This window comes from Synchiropus splendidus, chromosome 8 (assembly GCF_027744825.2).
Source record: "Synchiropus splendidus isolate RoL2022-P1 chromosome 8, RoL_Sspl_1.0, whole genome shotgun sequence".
Taxonomy (NCBI): Eukaryota; Metazoa; Chordata; class Actinopteri; order Syngnathiformes; family Callionymidae; genus Synchiropus; species Synchiropus splendidus.
The window spans coordinates 11,893,498-11,910,862 of record NC_071341.1 but is presented as its reverse complement, the minus strand read 5'-3'; the positions used below and the strand labels follow the sequence as shown (position 1 = coordinate 11,910,862).

General features: G+C 39.9%; 1 protein-coding gene across 1 annotated transcript; it reads left to right on the top strand.

Moving 5' to 3' along the window:
• Positions 1-957: 957 nt before the first annotated feature.
• porb (P450 (cytochrome) oxidoreductase b) lies at positions 958-16,986 on the top strand. The gene is made up of 16 exons (XM_053874039.1): positions 958-1,098; positions 5,266-5,457; positions 8,489-8,537; positions 9,637-9,765; positions 9,917-10,069; positions 10,603-10,727; positions 11,147-11,236; positions 11,391-11,489; positions 11,626-11,742; positions 11,853-11,971; positions 12,984-13,165; positions 13,251-13,400; positions 13,797-14,064; positions 14,416-14,561; positions 14,830-14,915; positions 15,684-16,986. The coding sequence occupies exons 2-16, from the start codon at positions 5,279-5,281 to the stop codon at positions 15,826-15,828; spliced, it is 2,037 nt and encodes a 678-aa protein (XP_053730014.1). The 5' UTR covers positions 958-1,098; positions 5,266-5,278; the 3' UTR covers positions 15,829-16,986.
• The last annotated feature ends 379 nt before the right edge of the window (positions 16,987-17,365 follow it).

The following is a 17,365-nucleotide window of genomic DNA, read 5'->3' as shown; positions in this document are numbered from 1 at the left end:
TCAACATAATGAAGTACCATATTGTGATTAAAAACTGCATTTACAAGTAAACAGTAGCTGTAACACCCTGAACATAGGCTGGAAGACAGACCCCAAAGAAGCTGAAGTCTGAAGTTTGGACGCTGCTAAATTCTAAACAAGAAACTAAATTATTTTCATTCATTCTACTATGAGATGTACCATTTTTTTATTCATCCGCAGACCCACTGGGGTCAGTATCAGTAATACAAAAAGTAGATTGTTTTACTAGTTTTTGGTGATTTTTTCTTTCTTATTACTAATAATATTATTATAATTTATGTTGTCTGAAATAATGGGTTTAGAACTTGTCTTAACTACTACTAACTCAGATCAAACGAAGGTTTACTTGTTTCTATGATGATGGACGAGAGGAACAGAGGAAACTCATGTCTTGAGCACAGGGTGTCTCCCTGTTGTCGCCAAGTCCAGCCAGTTCATCCAGGGACAAACGCAGTTACAGTTACATAACTTTTCTGTCTTCTTTTCTCCCACTTAGATCATCACAATAAATGTGTCTATCATATGTTTAAATCTCCCTCGCGATCCGGGGTGTGCTGCAGGAACAACCATGCCTATACTCGAGTGACCTCGTGCCAAAGTTTGACAGCGTTATCGGTCACGTGTCCACGGCCGTCGGTCCGAAAACATTTCTAGAAAGGGAAGAGACGTTTGGCGAATCTAGCCTTTCACACTGTTCTGGGATCGACCCTCAGTGTTCTCCTGTGGGGGATTATATAACCGTGAACCCTGTTCCTCGGCACCTCATTTATTGCTGCAGCTGACATTTGCACACACTCTTCATTAGGTAATAGTCTGGACCAAACCACTCCGGAAAGGGGGATTTATGCAAAGGTCGCTCTGTCGTGTTCATCTTCCGAGTCATTTGATGCTTGTTGAACATTTTATATTACCATTTCAGCTGTAAAGCGATCGAACAGATTGGTGGGTTTTGTATAACCGTGCGTCTGCATCACCCCTGTGCGTGGACGTTGGTATATTCCAGCGTGACGTTTAATGTTCTTCCGCATTGCGAGCACAGTGGAGTCTGTGGCCGTTCATTCCAAAGGAGAGGAGAAGGTAAGACCGAGAACACGTCGGCTAATATTCACTCTGTTTCGTTATATTCGTCTACGGTGTTTGGTTCACATTCGGAATGGAAATACTGCCTCACTGTCAAATTAATATTGTCCGGAATTGGCGAGTTTTCCGCAACTAAAGACTGATGACGCAAACTAATATGTTTTATTCATTAGCTTCCTATATAATGTTTACAGACATTTAAATATTGGTGTTTCACCGTCCACTCCTTTACATTTGTCTTTAAATAAAAGTTAAAAAAAATGTAGCCATTTTTAAATTACGACCGTTGTCCTCTCGCTCAACTCTTAAGTATTGTTTGGCTGGTCGAAGTTTACATATTTCACACGCTGATATTCACATCGGTAAGACTGAGAGTGTTCCGAAGTCTGGCACGTTGACGGTTGCACAACTGTCGTATGCAAAAGAGACCATTGAAGATGAACTCTGTGTCGGATTCATTCGTTTCTGTGGCAACATCAGCCTTGAAAACGTTTCGCTCAGTCGTAAATGGCATTGAACCAAGATAACACGTGATTCTGAAGATCACGTAAGCTTCACTTGAAGGTAATTTTTTTTTCGACTTAAACTAAACATAACTGAATAACTCGTTTGTTTAACACTTCATTTTGCTTCCCGTTTTTGTTTTCCAACTTAAATAATTTGTCTGACATTTTTAAACGCAAGCAAGATGGTCAATGCACTGCCCCATGATTCGGTTCCACAATATGTCACTTTATTCAGTCTTCTATAAATGACGTAGACATTCTCTAACAATAACCCAAGCCGACTCTAACCTACTCATACATTTTAGATTATATTGATATAGACAATGGCAGACCATGTTGAGATTTTTGTCAAACTTTTGTCCTGAATGTGTTCAGTCTATTTCATTAGATACCTTTTTTTGGGACTCTAGTCCTAGGCTTTTTTTTACAGAAGCTATAGTAGATACCTAGAAAGACTGTCGACCTTGTGATGCTGGGCAAGAAGACAGTGGCTGTGTAGGAGTCTACAGTACAGCATCTACTTGGAACAGCACTAAAACTTTATAATCTGCGCTTGTCCTGTCATTGTGGGAGGAATAAAAGCAATTTAATCCATCAATGTTTACTTGAAATTTCGTTTCATTCAGTAATCATTTTGAGTTACTTTGCCAACAGACAGCCAGATAGACGCTGGTAAGTACATAACGTACATAAAGGTGGAGGACAAAAACAAACTATTGCAAAACAAGCCATTGCGCTTCTTTTACATAAAAATCACTTATTGCATAGTACTTGTTTCGCTGCTTACTTACAATTCCCTAGAGTCTAAGGCTGAACTTTAAAGCATTTTTATTTCACAACAGAACAGATGAGGAGTCCATCCTTGATTTGGTGGGTCACATTTTCCTGGCTTGCAAGCTACTTCTAAAATTACCATGCTATTTAAATCAACAGAGGGTACTTCATTGTTATGTTGATACAAACTGAAGGTCGATTAATGTATCAAGCTGCCACCCGAAGCTGTCAGCTGTCTAATTGAATTTCTTTTTAAACACCTTATGTAAGTTTATTTTTCTTTTTTCTTGATAGCATGGTTTCCATGTTATCACTTGGGCACATTTTTGGATCATGATTATGTTGAAAAAAAGGCGGTTTGACTCTCAGATAGAAGGTCAGCTTTGTCACTATTGAGCACAAAAGAACTCGCCTGTGGATCCTTTCGACCTGCCCAAAAACATGCAGGTTCTCTCCCCTCACTGAGATGCTGATTGGCCCCCAATTTCTCTCTTTCCTCAGCACAATGATTCACAAGACAGAATGATTTTTGTGTGCTGAAATCATGTTGTGAACGTGTGCACAAGTTACGGGAGTCGATTGCCAAATACACACATGCTAATGAATGATAATCTCAAGCGATGGTCTTGCCGTGCAGGTTTGTGCTGTTTCTAAAGATATGTTGGAATCATTGAACAATTCCAATACTGTATTTGAGAATCTAAAAGTTCAGCTGAGATGTCAGGCTGGAGTCCAGTGTTTCCATCTATTTCCCTGGGGAAAAAAAACACTTCTCAGCAGCGGCTGGAGATGAAACATACCGGTGAAGTCTTGAGCTGTTGGGGTTCCAAGTAGCGATGGATGGATGGATGGATGATGCTTCATGGATCAATGTCCTCATTGAGTGGGTGGTGCCCTCACTTTAAAAATCATGCAGGGGTTCATTACTTGTTCCAAGCCAAAGACTTGGAGTGTAGCAGAGAGTGCCATCTAATGGGCACAGAAAATGAAGACACTGTTTCATGGAGCCTCGACAGCCATAACAGTGCCACCCTGGCCATTTTATCATGTTCTCACGGTATAGCTCTTGCTTGACTTAGAATCCAATCTTAATGATTTTTACCAAATATTGACCAAAATGCAGTGTAACCAAAGTTGGTTACTGTGTGCACTCCACCTGCCTAGTACTAACTTTGAACATTTGTTCACATAAAAACCATCACCAATCTACCCATTTTATGACTAGAAAATCATGGTTTTATAGCACTCAACGCATGTCTAATTCCTAATAGTCCGAAGCACAGTAAGCAACTGTAGCAGTCTCTTGACTGAGCTCAGCTAAAACACAAGATTCCTGAACTGAGATGCTGATCTAGCACAAAACAAACTGTAATCATATTCTGTGTCCATCAACATTTTCTGAAAAATTAACAAGTATCCGTTCCTGAAGTTATTTTGTCGGCAGGCAACTTTTGCAACAATCCTTTGGCGCAATTATCGGCTCCAATTGCAGTAAAATAAATTGTCTGTTTCAGGAGAGTGTGGGTGAGCGGTTATCTCATGCCGAAGTCTTTTCTAGCAGGAATGCACAAAGATAGGCATCTCTTTTTCATCGCTAATGTTCTTTTTCGTGTATATCTGGAGGTGGGCCATTGGTTCAGGAAGACCTCATCGGGAGCAGTTAAGCACCATTACAAGCATTTACCAGGTTACATAACATGTATCGTTCCAATAGCTATCACAGTACTCTAAACATTCCCAAACATGCAGATTTCCCCAATTTCCTCTCAAGTAACAATGGTGAGGTGATGCAACTGTTTGGTTTAGACAAGAAAGACAAGCTTGCTTCTTATAAATTTACAATGTGTAGGATAATGTCAGGCCTAACTCTGCTGAAAAACTTTGAAGACGTTACTGTTTGTTGATCAGTCTTGTAATTGCATAACAGCTGGTGATATATTTTTGTTGGCATGTTGATTTCTTTTTATCTGTCTTCACGTGTCTTGTTGATTGTTCGGAGATACCGTTGTGCACTGAGGTGTTTCACCTTTCGCACAGTAGTTTCTGTACCCGTTGGCATTGGCACTCCTCCCTACCCATGTGTGAATCAGCACTCTTTTGATCCAAGAGGTGCCGTCACCAGTCTTTCCAGCAATAAAGTGACATAATTCTAAGTGAAGCTAAATCGTGAACCCTTCATGAACTTATAGGCTCATGTTGCCTGCTTGGACGAAAATTCTCTCTGGGTCAGTGTGAAATAAATACCCTTTCACTAGACAGTTTTGTTGCTTGTCTACAGTTTACAAAGACCATATTGAAACTACACAACAAGAACAGTCATTGTGTGTTAAGCTATAAAAACGCTTCCACACATCCGCTCTGGATCATTTTGCATCTTCCGTGACGTTGGGTAGTTTCTTTTTTTGTTGGCTCTCAAGAGTGATCATTCATGACTTTTGGCCGGTAGCAGTCATGTCTTATTTACATGGACCTTATTCTTGTGAGCAGTCGTGCCTCACTGCTTTTGACAAATCATGTCACTGTCTTCATGTTTGTACTTAATGTGAAAAGGCCAAGCTTCGCACATCAGTTCTGAGTCGAATACAAGTTTTTCAAGAAGAGCAAGTCTTGGTGTCAGGCAGAGAGGTTTTGGTGTTGCCTGCTCGTCCTTAATTCCCCACTCCCAATAACTGTCGATCATGAATGAATGAATGAATGAGCTGGATCATGAATATTATTCACCATGGAACTTTCAAAATGTGTCCGAAAAATTAAACAATAACAGATGAAATGCTTTGCTTATCCTCTTTATATAGACTTTGAACTCCAAAATACAGTACTATTATGATAAACCAAAATACCTCATTCACGTTTTTGTTGTTTTTTTTCCTTCCCTGTTTTTCAGTTTTTGGTTCAACATGGCGGATACAAACCCAGAGAGCACCACTCATACTGAGCCCATGGCGGGTGAAGAGGAGCCTCTCTTCAGCAACTTGGACCTTTTCCTCTTCTCCTTGATCGCAGGTCTTCTCATTTACTGGTTCATGTCCCGCAAGAAGCCTGAGCCCATTCCGGAATTCAAGAAGCTTGATACAGTGTAAGTGTCAGGGAAGGGCAGTGTTGCATGCTGGGAAAGTTGTAAAGGTATCTGTGTAAAATTTGGTGCAAAATGTTGAATTTTGTACATTATTTATTTTGAAAACAAGCTTTGAAGCACTCAAGTACATTTACTTGAAAAAACATACATTATTATTATTTTTAACTATATCTTTTATTCAATAGAAAGTCCAATAAATAAAAAAAAAAGTAAAGCATATGAAGCTAAAGAACTTTTTAGAGCTTTTAGAGTAATCATGAGAGCTTGAGCAATGAATTTTGTGTCTTTATAAAAAAGTGGTTAGAAGCCTTATTGTTGGATCAGTGTTCCACCTAGAGTGACCTTTGGCTTCTCACGCTGCTGGACATGCTCTTTGACCCTGCCGATTAATAATTGTTGGCTTGCCACTTTACTCTATTTCTGTTTCCTAAGTCATGATACGGCTTACCTTTTCACGTTTTCATGTATGTCTTTACAACACTGCGATGATGAGGGCTGGACGGACTCGGACAGGTTTAAGCTTGCCGCTGCCTAAAGGGGTAGTGCTGCTGGTGAGATCTAATCAAGCTACTGACATAACCGGCGTGTATCTAGGATCTATGGTGACCTGTGTAACAGTCAGTTTGTTGACTTGACTTTGTTGACGCAGCTCTCCTGGCAGCACTGTTGTCGATGCCGTTGAAGAAACACACAAAGTGACATTGTGGACATTGTGTTTTCAAGAATTTTAGCACACTGATTTTGTTTAACCACAACTTTCCTAAACACAACTGAAAAAGTATGAAGCGTTATTGAAGTTGGTCAGGGCCACCGCCTTTCATCTTTGCATATTTGGGGTGATGATGATTGAGTTGTTTACTAGTCCAGTTTGTGGTGAGATTAGACTATTTCCCCTTTTTTTTTTAGGAAAAGAAACTTTAAGAAGTTGGACGTGTGTCTACCTGTCTACCTGAGGCCTTTTAATATTTAAATACTGTTAGAGTAAACTAAAAAACTCAACACGTCCTGACAGTGGAATGTTGTTTTTTTTTTTTTTTTTTTTTTTTTTTTTTTTTTTTAAGCAACACATCTGGTTATCGTTGGATGTTAAGCAGCCATTTGCAGCCCTCGTCCTTGTGCCGTCCCCTGATAATTTTACTCCCCTCGTTGCTGTATTGGTGTTGTGACGTGCGGCAGTTTTGTCTCCCCCTGAGGTTGCGGTGTGTTTGTGTAAATGGCGATTAGTGGGTATTTGTGGAGGGCTGTAACATGAAACGACAGAGCTGGACTCCCCTCCCCTTAAAGGGGAGCAGCGGTTACTTAACTATTATAAAGGGGGCGTGCTCTTCCATGCCTTTCCTCTGCTTTTTTTTCTGATTCTGAGCCCTATTTGAAGTTCCCTGGAGAACAAATGAGCAGGCTTAAGCGTCTGCACGCTCTTGCCAAAGGTGGAAAGTTGAGGCTAGCAGCCCCCTGAGTTGGTTTTCTAATCTGCTTTTCTCTCTGTCTTCTGTTTTCTTTCTTTCACTGCGTGTGTGTGTGTGTGTCTGCTCTACCATTGGAGTACGGCCATGTCACAAATAGAATCCTTTTATGATAAATGAGGTTACCATAGCAATGACATTCCCCGCTCTCCTCCACTGTGATGGGGGCAGGGGACACTTTAGAAAAACTTGCCATTCATGGATCCCCCTCCTTCAATGGTCCACGGAGGAGTTGCTCTGCTTGATGTCAGCCCAGTCCTTCAGAAGGGATCTTGAAGACCGTTCTCGTTTGTAACACCTTTCAGACTAGAGAGGAAAAGTGGGCGGGATAAAGGGAAGGCTTTCTCAGCCCCAGAATGCTTCAGTGTTTTTTTTTTTTTTTTTTGCGAGTTAAATGTGTGTGTCTGCAGCTCTGCTACATTTTATGGGAAAGTCAGTTTCCCACCATTGTGTTTTCAACGTTTGGCTGACTGAGGTTCTAGTCTTCTGTCCTTCTGAGTGCGAGAGTGTAGGACAGACGCAACAGTTTTCAGAGAGCTGCACAGGAAGAGTTAGACTTCAGATTGTGTTTCAGCCTCCGAGGTAAAAACAAAAGGGCAACTCTTCAGTCCTTGAGTGTAACTGCAGTGCCGTTTTTCCATCCCGTGGTTGTGCACCGGTGACATCCAGCTTTTGACACTAAGTCTGGCGGCGCCCAGCGTGGCCTAGCCAGTGGTGCTAGTGGTTGTGTTGAGCTACAGGGCTACATGCCATGGGCTGTGTTTTCTTCCTACCAGAGGATAAGAGTGATGCTGCTGAGAGGTCAGTCAACTGCTTGATACTTCATTTTGTCCTATGTAATGTCTCGTAAAAGTGTAGATTGTCTTCTTTAAATTATTTTTCATCCGGCTATTGCAGTTTTAAACATGACTTTTTATTTCCATTGTTGCCGACTACTAGACTTCTTTAGCAGTGTCTCATGAAAAATAGTTGGATTGTAGCCTATATGAGTTGGCTTAAATTTTACTTAATTTTTTTCTTGAAATGCTTCTTGCATGCTTCTGATCTTTTAATTCAAACGGGTATTTACTGTTGTCATCTGAACACCAGATGGTAGATTCATTGTCAGGAAAACCGTGCCTTGATTTTAAAATAGTTTTCTTCTACTAACTGTGTCATACTGTATGTGATACACAGTGAAAAGGACTGTACAGAACATGGTTCAGGCCGGAATGTATGGTGTGAGTCACTCACCGCAATGTATTGTGGGGATGATGTTCTCAAGGGTGCACTCCTTCCTGTTGGAGGCGTGTCTTCAGAAGTCCTCTGATATTCATGATGTTCATTTCAAATTATGAATAACTATCATCATAGGTATGTTAAACGACTGAAAGACATTTCAGTTCAGGGAGGTGAATGAATGAAACTGCTTTTTGTGAATGAGAGAATCTGGATGATATTTCTTTGCAATTGTTGTGAAGCTTGAAGTTTGATCATCTTGCGACACATTTAGTTAAATGTAATATGTTCCTACTTAGTTATTACGTGCTTGACTAATCAAAATGTGTTATTTTCCTGCTTGCATGTAGAACACCCACAACAAGAGAGACAAGTTTCATTGAGAAAATGAAGAAAACGGTGAGTGTCTTTTGCGAGAGCTACTATTTTTTGGTCCTTGTTCTTGGTCACGATGGTCAGATAATGTTGAACAAAATGTATTTGCATAAGCTAATTGAATGCAATAAAATTTGTCAACACCAATTTTAACGCTAGCAAATAAACTTGTCCTTTGGGTATTTGATGAGGAGAAATTGAGTTCTGGTTACATCGCAGTCTCCGGCCATCATAAAGTAAACACATGGAAATTATTACATAGTCCAGGAAATACGCTGGAGAAAAACATGGAAACAAAATGTATTGAAAAAGCAACTAAACTGCCATTCAGAAGGTCTGGATGCTTTGCATGCTTTTGTGGATTCATGCTTGTGGTGACAGTTGTCACCCATGTTCTGAGTTTCGTGCCCTCATGTTACCGAGCATTTCCAAATGTTTGATATTATGAATCTGTCAGCTACCCCACACAGGTGCAGCACCAAATCAGTCATGTGACTCCCTTGTGTCTCAGTCACTTGCTGTGTTCACACTAAAGTTAATCCTGCTTTCTGTCCTCTTTAATTTTTCTGGTCGTTGCATTCCCAATTTATCCACATCGATGAAGAGCAAAATTGCCATCTAATCCATTTGAATCATCCAAGACAAATATGAATCCAGCGGCAAAAAGTAAGAACTATGTCAATACTTGAGCTGAAAAACCTGGTTCTTACCCCATATTTGAAATAGCAATAGTTTTTCTTTTTGACTGGTGTGATGGATGATGTTTGGTTTCTAAATTCAGCAGCCTCTCAAAATGGCTTCCAAATGTACGTAAAAATGCCTTACTAATAGCCGTGGGGATTAAGATGACATAACATTTGGACCGGACTGACACCCACCTGTTGCTGCTGTCTTTCTCACAGCTGATATATATCATAATTGGACAAATGAAGTCCTTTAAAAATGTTACTTTAGTGCCGGCCAATAGAATAGTAACTATTCTGAAAGTTGCCCTAATATGAAAAGTTGTGCAACATTGTGCTGTATTTGAATGTTCAGTGAAGTAGTGGTCGATTGCGGATACTAATTGTTGAGAGGTTAAACTTGTTGAATCATTGTTTCGAATACCACTGTGTGTTACCAGGGCAAGAACATCATTGTGTTCTACGGCTCCCAGACTGGCACTGCAGAGGAATTTGCTAATAGGCTTTCAAAGGACGCCCAGCGTTACGGCATGAAAGGGATGGCCGCTGATCCGGAAGAATACGAGATGGTGAGCTGCCTCAGTGTCACTGCATCAGAAGGTCATGGCTTCGTTCATTAATATTGTATTGTCAAGGTCTCCTACACGAGTTCGGCTCATATATCTTGTTAACCTTTCATTGTGTTATTAAAAGTGGTTTGTGTCGTCTATCTTTCTGTAGGGCGAATTGTCACGTCTGTCTGAGATCGAGAATTCCCTCGCCATATTTTGCATGGCCACCTATGGTGAAGGAGACCCGACAGATAACGCCCAGGATTTCTATGACTGGCTGCAGGAGAATGACGACGAGGACCTGTCTGGAGTGAACTATACCGTGAGTGTTATGCTTCACGCCTCTTTTGTGAGCATCGATAGCTGACCTTGAATTAAACTGGGTGATTTGTTTGTTTAAAAAACACGGGTGTTCACTTGCAGCTTTGATTCAGACTGATAATGGCATGACTTTTGAGTTCTGCTTCACTGGCTTCTTTTGGAAAGTGGTTTCTTCTTATGAGGGGTTGAGAATGACTTTGTACTTTTTTCCTCTTAGAAATACATGTTCGACAAGTTGTGAGAGATGAGCATCAGCTACCCAAACGTCACTATGTGTCAATATAGTTGTGCTTTAATAAGTTCATTTTCTCTTACTGGGCTCCTCTTTCAGATGTTATGAGACAATTGTTTGTGAGACCTGTGAGTTCCCTTTGCTTGTGTCATTACCGGCTCTGACCTCTTTTATCAAAGGAATGGATATTTAAAAAGGGGCAGATAACAATCTCTTATGCAGGATGATAGTAGGACAATTATTTTCAATATTTTGTTGTTATCGTAATTACAAACTAAAATTCTAACTGTTGGTTTTTGCAGGTTTTTGCTTTGGGTAACAAGACCTATGAACATTACAATGCCATGGGTAAATACGTTGACAAGAGGTTGGAGGAACTGGGAGCAAAACGCATTTTTGACCTTGGTCTCGGGGATGATGATGGCAAGTAAGTGGACAAGTCCCGGATTTGTGAACACCCGAATTCATGTGAGAATACAGAAAAACTAAAAAGGTGTTTTTGTGTTCAAACATTATTTAGGTTGACATTATTATTTGATTATTTCACATTCAAAAAAGAAACATTTGGGAAACTTTCAAACAAAGGTTGTCGTACATAGTCTGTCTTCATATGGTGATATGTTATGTGAAGAAACACAAATAATGCAAATTTTTTTTATTGTACTGCAGCGTTTTCTTCTCTGTAGGGTTGCCAGATTCATGCTGCAGATAGCCGTTAACAGTTCCTGTTCTGTTGACAGCTGTCTCATGTCCTAGGGATATATTGAACGTGTGGAAGCAAATTGATGCCCAAATTGGTCGCCCAGTGTTTAACAAGCTAATCTCACCTTTGCTTTTCTTCTCCAGCCTCGAGGAAGATTTTGTATCATGGCGGGAGCAGTTCTGGCCAGCTGTCTGTGAGCACTTCGGAGTGGAAGCTCTGGGAGATGATTCAAGGTTTATTCTTCTTCCTTCTATCATTTATGTTGTGGTCTGTCTGATGTAAGAAGGGACACCAATAGGTTTATGCTCACATAGAAAAGGGCACAACATAGTGTTATGAAAAGTTGTTTGACGTAACTAAATAACTCTTAACTGTTGAAATTGGCAGCATACGTCAGTATGAACTGAAGGAGCACACAGACATCAACATGAACAAAGTCTACACCGGTGAAATTGGTCGTCTGAAGAGTTTCGAAGTCCAGAAGCCGTAAGTTGAGACTGCTATTTTATCGATCAAATCACCTGGTGCAATATAAGATATGATGTTCACCATCAGTTTATGTGAAATATGTTTTGATCATCAAACAATTAAAAGAGATGTGTACATTTTTCAACTCTCACAGACCATTTGATTCCAAAAATCCATTCCTGGCACCTGTCACTGTGAACCGAAAGCTCAACAAAGCTGGCGACAGACATCTCATGCACCTTGAGCTTGACATAACTGGCTCTAAGATCAGGTTGGGAATCTTGTTTGGTCACCAACAGTATTACCTTATCAATTTCTTATCGTGGTGCGAGATTTAATAAGTCGCTGTCTCAGATGTAAGATTGGCTCTGTTGTTTTTAGGTATGAATCAGGAGATCACGTGGCTGTTTTCCCAACCAATGACACCGCGCTAGTGAACAAGCTGGGACAGCTGCTCGGAGTTGACCTTGATGTTGTTATCTCTCTCAACAACCTTGATGGTATGACACTGACACCACACCTTGACTTTGCTCCCACATACCACCCAACGTTTCTATCTTGACTTGTGGTATCAGATTGGTTTGTGTTTGTATGTATAAGGTGTTGACTGACAATGATGATGGATTATCATCCAGTTAATGGATCCTGTTTGTAATCTACTCAATGAAATGGAAGCAAATGGGTCTAAATTACAGTCTTCAGTAGTTGGATGTAATTGCCTTGTATAATTTATGCACTGAGGCAGGTAGCGTGATTACTATCATGTAATAACATCATATCAGGAAATAACATAAGGATCATGAAAAATGTGATGCTGATCCAAAAATAGTTGAGCATCCGTATAATAGAACATGTTGAATAGAACATGTTATATCCTCCCCTCCTTAACCCAAACACATGCAAGACCGTGATACCAGAAGTTATCTTACTCAGAAGAACTCTCTGTCATCCACAAGACAAACCGCAGAAGGCTGCAGTATTCAGCAGTGATCATTGCTCATTGTTGTAGCACTTACTCTGCAGTGTTGACCCGACACAAATGATGCGTTTATTGACAGACGCTGTGGTCCATTTGGCCGACTTTGGACTTGTCAAGTGAATGGATTTATAGGCTGAGCCTGTACTGTACAAGCAGGTTCCTACTGACAGCTAACTGATGTTTACAGCTGTACTTAGTATAGTAGTGTTTGATCAGCTGATTAGAGCCTCACTACTGAGGAGCATCAACTGAAACATCTGTTCTAAGTCATAAAGGTGCAAATATGGACCCTGAGATAAGGTGGAGGTACCTCACGGGTTCAAGTAAACGTGGTTATCTTGCTGAACTCACTGATCACTTCATACTCACTTATTAGCAGTCAGAGATGTTTCATTCAGCAGAACTAATGGTTGGTTTTCACTGTGATGTGCCTCTTTGCTCTTCATCCAATGTTGTCTGTTGTTTTTGTGCACCGTTCTGAGCGCTTATTATGGGCATTGCAGAAGTGTTAAAAATGAAAAACTCTTTTTCAGAGGAGTCCAACAAGAAACATCCCTTCCCCTGCCCCACCACCTATCGAACCGCCCTGACCCACTACCTTGACATCACACATCCTCCCCGCACCAACGTCCTTTATGAACTGGCACAGTACGCATCCGATCAAAAAGACCAGGAGAGCATGCGCAAGATGGCCTCGTCCTCCCCGGAGGGAAAGGTGTGTGTTGAACAATGAAATGTAACAGTTATTTTTTTTTAATCCTGTCAATTGATGTCGTGTTTTCCCACCTTTACATTTTCAGGCGCTGTACCAGAGCTGGGTGCTGGACTCTTGTAGAAACATCCTGGCAATCCTGGAGGACATGCCTTCCTTAAAACCTCCTATTGACCACCTGTGTGAGCTGCTGCCCCGTTTGCAGGCTCGCTATTATTCCATCGCCTCTTCCTCCAAAGTAATCACGCTTTTCTTATCTACATGAGTTTTGCCCTGACACATTACAATGCTAAAAAGAAGAAGAGCAAGGTTGATGCTAAAATGCTTACCTTTGATTTTATTCTCTTCTATTAAATCGACAATTTGCTTTATTTCTAAATATTGCTTTAGGGTATAAAATATAAATAGAAGAAATATATTCTTCTCGAGGAGCACTTGCTCCCCAGTTAATTTCGATGTGACATTTTGTTCATCGACATGTGTTCTCATAGATACAGAATGACGCAAAATACTCCACATGAAACTTACAAAAGTGAGCTAAAGATCTAACCAACACAGAGTTGCATGCTTAATTTAATAAAATGGTTCCATCTCTGATGTGCATCTTAAAAATGCTAACTTTGCTGTTGTGCAGGTCCATCCCAACAGCATCCATATCTGTGCTGTGCTGGTGGAATACACGACCAAGACCAATCGCATCAACAAGGGAGTGGCCACTACCTGGCTGAAGAACAAACTGGTCAGCGACAATGGCCACAAGTCTACCGTTCCCATGTACATTCGGAAGTCGCAGTTCCGCCTGCCATTCAAGCCCACTATTCCAGTCATCATGATCGGCCCCGGGACTGGAATCGCTCCTTTCATGGGCTTCATTCAGGAGAGAGGCTGGATCAAAGATCAAGGTTGGGTCCAGCTTTCTTGGCAAGACATCCAAAATTCTCATCCTAATACCCAGTTGTCATCAGCTGTTGGATTTAAGCACTGATTGAAACCAAGCTTAGTTTAACTATGGAAAACATCCAGGTCTTCATGCTCTCTGAACATATATTTGCATGCTTCTGTCCTGTAGTGACCTGTCCAGTTTCGCAAGTACTAAAACTCTGCCTTTTTTGGCTCTCATCCAGCCAGTAAAACAAACAGGGCTGCCTCCATTCAGTTTTTGAGCTAAAACACACAGACTGCTTTATTTATAGAAAAACTACCTCTGACATTTTTAGGTTTCTCCACTTATGAAATGGCCTTGTCTTGCACAGGAAAGGACGTCGGGGAGACGGTGATGTATTTCGGCTGCAGGCACAAGAATGAAGATTATATCTATCAGGAAGAGCTGGAAGAGGCGGAGAAGAAAGACGTTTTGTCTCAGTTGAATGTGGCGTTCTCCCGGGACCAGGATTACAAGGTGTGTGTGAACTTCATCCAGGTTCTGTGCTTTGAATCCAACTTAAGTAAGAATCAATGTTTTCCATACACTTAGTTTTGGACATAATTTAACCTAAAAAAAAGAAATAAACCAGTTATTTGAAGCTCACACAGAGGCTCCCAAATCTTAAGGATTGATTGTATTTTCCAGTTGTTTCTCAGGAAAAAAAATCATGTAACAGCACACATTACTAACAAACTAGGAAATGTATTTAACCCTCAACCTGTGATGTTCTTGTTCTCTGCAGGTGTACGTGCAACATCTTTTGAAAAAGAACAAGGAGCACATCTGGAAGCTTATACACACAGACAGTGCTCACATCTACATCTGCGGGTAAGTTTTTGCTTTTTAGTTAATTTTTTTTTCATAAATATAAGGATGAAGTCATGTCAAAAACACTGGTTAGACATGTTTGACTTGTATTCTTGTATTTTGACTCTCTGGCGCCATCTGGTGCTCGTTTAACTGCAATTCAATGATTCCAGAAACAGAATTTTCTACTACTGGTGTTTTTTTCCGTCCAGTTATGTTTTTTTTTAACTGATATTTTTTATTGATGCACATATGAATTTCAATTAACTTCTGTGAAGTACACCATAGAAAACTTTGATTGCACACATATAACAATATGAAAAAAATAAAATAAATAAAAAAATAATAAAAATAGAAACAAAAATAGAGACGAGAAATGTGGTACTCCCCTCCTCAGTTACAACAACAAGGACTGTAAAAGGATATTGTACACACTGCAGAGACACATGAGACCCTAATAGCAGCCGGCTGGAATGACTCATGCGGTTCATGTATTCCCTGGAATTATTTGTATTTAAATGATAGATGTTGCTGTTATCTACAGAAGCGTATTTGTCAAAATGTATGCGCACAGAATTGTATGAAGTTGGCTATTAACGAACATAATTGTGAGAAAGAAATGTTAATGCTGTTAGAGACCTATGGGAAAAGAATGAAAATGTGGGTGTTTTGCATATGTCAGAGCTAGTGTGTTATTCTTTGCTTTATACATCTGTCTCAGTGTAGTAAAATAAAGTTTAAATGCTGTATAACATTAACATACATTAACAGATCTGCTTCATTGTTTAGGGATGCAAGGAACATGGCCAAAGATGTTCAGACGGCATTCTATGAGATCGCAGAGGAGCTAGGGGGGATGAACCGCACCCAGGCGACAGACTACGTCAAGAAACTGATGACCAAGGGACGCTACTCACAAGATGTGTGGAGTTAAAGAGCCGTCAACCCAGCCTTGCTGTCATCACAACTGTTTTGTCTTTTGTCTTTCATTTTGGTTCTCTATACTGTATTTAACGAAAGTCGATCATATTTAACCTACATGCATTCTGGAGTGCAACTGTCTCCTGGCGTCCATCACAAAATTCCAGTCTGCATGTCCAAAATATGGGACTGTACAAAAAGCAAAATTATGTTCTGAGAAGTTTTTTTTTTTTTTTTTTTTAGTATTGGCTCCCATTTTTCTGTATAAATTCAATAATACGTTGGACCAAACTATAATTATCTTCACCCTTGTATTGATATATCAGAATTCATTGCAGACCATGACAGTTCTTTTTACACAATATTTCATCTGGAATCTTCATATATTATACTTGTGTTACATCTATCAGTTTGGTATTGATGAGCCCTTGACTTTTGTAAGTCAGTGCATTTATCAGAACCATATGTTATATTTTTATAATCGAATGAAGCCAGCAATAATCATTGCCAGTTATTCAAGGTGATCTTAGCTGATAAAATGTAGTACTGTATTAAGTACTTGAATTGCATCATGTTATCGAGTTTATATGTGTAAATCTCCATTTGTGTAATAGAATATTGTATTTCCTCTTTATCTTTGTATTTTAACAAGGGATGAGCATTTTATGCAGGTGACCCATCGAGACAGGGAGAGGGATGCAAATGGGATTTTTTTTTTTTTGCCATTGATAGTCAAATATCTCATGTGACCAGGTCTGTTAAGATGTGGTTTTAGATGTATGCACAGATCATTATTGGACTAAACAAAGCGTGTGTCCGCTTGGCAAAGTGCGATGTAAATGTTTTCCATGAGACACTAACACTAACACAACAACCTCTTGTTTTGCAATTTGAAATTATCATGAGTTCTATGATGCAGTGAGAAGTTTTTAAGATCATAACCATACACTTGTATATTGCATGATACGTATCTGCCTTTTCTTAATTCTTTTGTGTGACTGAGGTTCTGCAATGCAGTCTGTGCCTTTTTAACACTGCCTCATCTATTAGGATAGTTTTATAATCGGAATGCACATCTTTTTAACAGTTTATTTCCTGACTTGAACTGTTGTGCATCATTTTTGCGTTTGTAATTGTAATAAGGCATGTATTTTCTAAATGAATAAAATTTGAATAAATTACTTTGCTTCTATTTTCATTCGCTATTTAAGGTCTGGAAGCCCTTGTATCTGTAATGGAAGAGTAGCAGCTGGAGTAAAAGGGAATTCTGGTGATGCAGGCAAAATGAGAGGAAGAACACTATTGCTCTCAGGAAGATCGGACGCAGACATGCACACAACCTCTTTGAGGCAACAAAGGTGTGATAAGGGAGTGGCATTTACCTCCAATGTAACATTTATGTCTGTTTTAATAATGTAAGAAATGTGATTAGTTAAAAATCTAAAAGAATGCGCTGCAATGTCAACATTCATGAAGTCCACAAAAAAATGTTAAAATAGCTGTTTTGTCATTACCGCCCTCAAACATTGGGTGGCAGTAGCTCGAGAAAA

What these genes read in the sequence shown, in the direction of transcription:
- porb (XM_053874039.1), top strand. Translation starts at nt 5,279, where the DNA reads ATGGCGGATACAAACCCAGAGAGCACCACTCATACTGAGCCCATGGCG. An exon ending in TTCAAGAAGCTTGATACAGT is followed by an intron (nt 5,458 to 8,488) that starts GTAAGTGTCAGG and finishes GCTTGCATGTAG; the next exon opens with AACACCCACAACAAGAGAGA. An exon ending in CCCGGGACCAGGATTACAAG is followed by an intron (nt 14,562 to 14,829) that starts GTGTGTGTGAAC and finishes TGTTCTCTGCAG; the next exon opens with GTGTACGTGCAACATCTTTT.